At 34.9% G+C, this 3,462-nt stretch overlaps 1 protein-coding gene across 4 annotated transcripts; it reads left to right on the top strand.

Annotated features, from left to right (window-relative positions):
• Positions 1-392: 392 nt before the first annotated feature.
• On the top strand, positions 393-2,838 carry LOC144999672 (growth-regulating factor 12-like). Of its 4 annotated transcripts, none has more exons than XM_078958799.1 (3): positions 393-734; positions 798-1,057; positions 2,820-2,838. In XM_078958799.1, the coding sequence occupies exons 1-2, from the start codon at positions 503-505 to the stop codon at positions 1,022-1,024; spliced, it is 459 nt and encodes a 152-aa protein (XP_078814925.1). In that variant the 5' UTR covers positions 393-502; the 3' UTR covers positions 1,025-1,057; positions 2,820-2,838. The 4 variants fall into 4 exon arrangements, with proteins under 4 accessions (XP_078814925.1, XP_078814924.1, XP_078814923.1 ...); XM_078958798.1 differs by lacking the exon at positions 2,820-2,838 and adding an exon at positions 1,313-1,441; XM_078958797.1 differs by lacking the exon at positions 2,820-2,838 and adding an exon at positions 1,138-1,300 and having other exon boundaries at positions 395-734.
• The last annotated feature ends 624 nt before the right edge of the window (positions 2,839-3,462 follow it).

Below are 3,462 nucleotides of genomic sequence, written 5' to 3'. Positions count from 1 at the left end.
AATCAAGTGCACTCATAATAATTGTGACCAATAACTGATTATGGAACGCATGTCAATTAAAAAACTCACGTATGAACCGTGACATCTCTGGAACATCAATAAAGAGGGGGTCAAATTAAGAGAGACACTGTTGCAACACTGCACCACCCCCTCACGGGGAGTGACAGCCTCAGCTAAGCTAAATTATATCATTTACCACCGGCAACCACCAGTCGGCAGCCGCCTTATGAAATGTGCCAATTATTTTGTCTTAGCCCCATACTATTAAGCTGGTGGTGGCGTGGACACCTTACAACCAACCACCACCCTAATACCGCCGCTTTTACATCCTTCCCAAACTATAGTCTGATATTTTCAGTTTTTTGTTTTCTCTACCCCACCATTTAATATTCCAAAGACAAATAATATACTATTTTACATACTAATAATATTATTACACTCTCTCTATATATATCTTCTCTCAGATACTCCAACATGAATGAGGGTAGTTGAGGGTTGAGTAATGAATGGTGTAGAAGGGTCGTCGTCTTCAGCAGCAGACTCATCATCTCTTCTTGAACAAAATGCGAACTATATGAGTGTTCTTGGTAGGAATGGGGGCACAGGGTTCACCTTTATGCAGATGGAGGAGCTCAAATTACAAGCTCTAATCTACAAATACATGGAAGCTGGATTGCCTGTTCCTTCTAATCTCCTCCTCCCTATTTGGAACTCTGTGCTCGCTTCTTTCACAGGTAATATTTAACTATTCAGTGTCATATAACTCTCCCCATATAAACTCTACTTGCAAATCACAGGGTCAGGATGCGATCGTAGTTTGTATGACAACTATAAAAACAGCATGGAAGCTGAACCAGGAAGATGTAAGAGAACAGATGGAAAGAAATGGAGGTGTAGCAAAGAAGTTGTCATCGGTTACAAGTACTGTGAAAAACATTTGCACCGTGGTCGGAGTCGTTCAAGAAAGGATGTGGAAGCTGACTCCATGGTCGCGGCCACCAATGGACGCCATAAAAATCTATGAAAGAAACAGTTTCAGTTACTCTATGTTCCACAAGTAGGTTTCAGTTTCTACAAGTTTTGACAGTTGCATGATTAAATCATATTTTGAAGCATTTAATTTTCCTTATGTTGAAGGTTATCCGACTAAGTTCTTTATGAAACCAGTCCATGATAAGATTATTTTCATAAATGAGGTCGACTTGTCTCGTTTTGAGGGGAAAGTGGACCACTAAGGACCATGGGGCTCGATCCTTGATCAATAATATATGGTCCTGAATGAGGCTCTGCTTTTTGGTTCTATCTGTTTTAGGTACAATTGTTGCAGTAATGCCAGTAAACATTGTTGCATGAATGCTCGTACGTAGGACACTAAATAAGCAATGCAGATTATATGTACTGGAGTATTTCCTGATAATAACCTACATAGAGCCTGAAATCACTACCTGTTGTTCAACATAATTGACAAGGTGACCTTTTTAAATGGATCCACTAATTTAAAACATGTTGTGTATCATCGTTAGATGGCTTTTTTAGATATCATTACAAAAAAGAAATAAAAGAAGCGTCACATTAAGCAAAAATACTCTTACATTTATTTTAGAAAATGCAGATGCATATCCGAGTTTGGATCAGGGTTCTAGCAACACATACGGCACCTGTTCCAGAATTACAATAAGAATAATATTTTACGTGTACTTATAAAAGTCTTTTAAAAAAATAATAATAATAAATAAAAAATAAAAAAAGGAAAATTTGATAGTCATCCGTGATCCGACAAAAGAATAAATGAGAACGCTCTCTTACCAAACATTGGTATTGTTTAATATACTGAATAATGTGTATTTTCTTTATTTTACGTTGTATATATAGTACAATAGACTGTTATATGTATTATTGTAATAATTGTACACATATACTATATTAATTATATTACACTATCGACCTTACTAAAAGGCAATAGTGGCGTTCTTGAGACTTTGTGTGAAAATCAAAGTCACGCATAAATTTTTTTAAAAAAATATTATTAAATAAATTTGCTATAACTAAACTTAAAACTCAAAGTTTCTAACAAATATCTTATAAATACACTACTACAGACATCATGTCTTGATGTTTTCATTTATGAGACATTCCAATTTCTAGGATAATGTTCACTGAAATATCTTATTTGTTATTATCATTACCATTCAAGGTGGTTATGTCTTCATCTACACATGACATATCTTCTGCACTTGCACTTTAATTTCTTCTTCTCTAGATTCTTCAACAATATCATGAACTTCTTCGCTACATTCTTCCACAGCTTCATGAATTTCATCCATATTAAGTGTTTGACACATATAATTCGGTTTCATCTTCTCTATGTTTTTCCACAGCCGATTCTTCATTATCATGATATTCGGTATTTATTTAGCGATAAACTGACTGGTATATTCTCTTTCACTATGAATAAATTGTTCTTCTTTTTTGTTTTCTTTTACGTTTAGAAGAACCCGATTGAAATTTTCTAGTTGGAAACATCTTTTTCTTAACATAAAAATTCAATGGTAATAACTTAACTATATATATATATATATATATATATATATATATATATATATATGTTAAGAAGATAATGTTTAAAATAGTTAGGGCATCAAATTAAATTCTTGTTTTCTAATATTTTTAAGTATTATAATATATTATATTAATATTACAAGCCAAAACAATGGGAAGTCCATTCTCCCTAGCACCATCCTAAAATCTGCGAACATACCAAACATTATACTGCTAAAGCAATAAAGCATAATGATTGTAACACCTATATTCCCGTGTAGGTCAGCTGAGAACTTGAATGAATTAGGAGGAAAGTTTTGGGGAAAACTTGGTGCCACGACATGGTGGATGGACTGCCACGACGCGGCCTGGAATACATCGGATGCGCGTTTTGGATGGTTGCCACAACATGCCAATAAGAATGACATAACGTGACAGCTAGTGCAGCCCAAGCCCATAAAGTTTTAGGGTTTCTACCATATTTAAGCCCTTAAACTTTAAGTTTATGGTATCCTCTTCAGCCTCCAACCCTTCCATGCAAAACCCTAGCCTCCATGCATGTTTGAGAGTCCATTTCCTTGATTTTGAGCTTTGTTCTTGGATCTTTGGTGAAGCTTGAGAAGAGGGAAGTTTACAAGGAAGCAAGAAGCAAGTTTGGATCCAACATTCTCTCCAGTTTTCTAAGTTATTGAAGGTATAAAGTTAATTCCTTACATCTCTTCTTCTAGATTCAAGTTCTAGGTTATATTTGGGTAGTTTTGGTCCCTTCCATAGATGTTCTTGGAGTTAAAGAACTCCAAAGCTTGTAGATGGCGTCTTATGGTCAACTATGGTTTGATAAGTGAGAAAAGGACCATGATTGGTGTATTTTGTGTTCATGTTCAATGTAACACCGTAAATTTCAAAGCAAATTTTTTCAAATTT

This window comes from Lactuca saligna, chromosome 6 (assembly GCF_052625555.1).
Source record: "Lactuca saligna cultivar CGN05327 chromosome 6, ASM5262555v1, whole genome shotgun sequence".
Lineage (NCBI taxonomy): Eukaryota > Viridiplantae > Streptophyta > Magnoliopsida > Asterales > Asteraceae > Lactuca > Lactuca saligna.
Note: the sequence above shows the minus strand (reverse complement) of the source record. Positions and strands in the feature narration are given on the sequence as shown.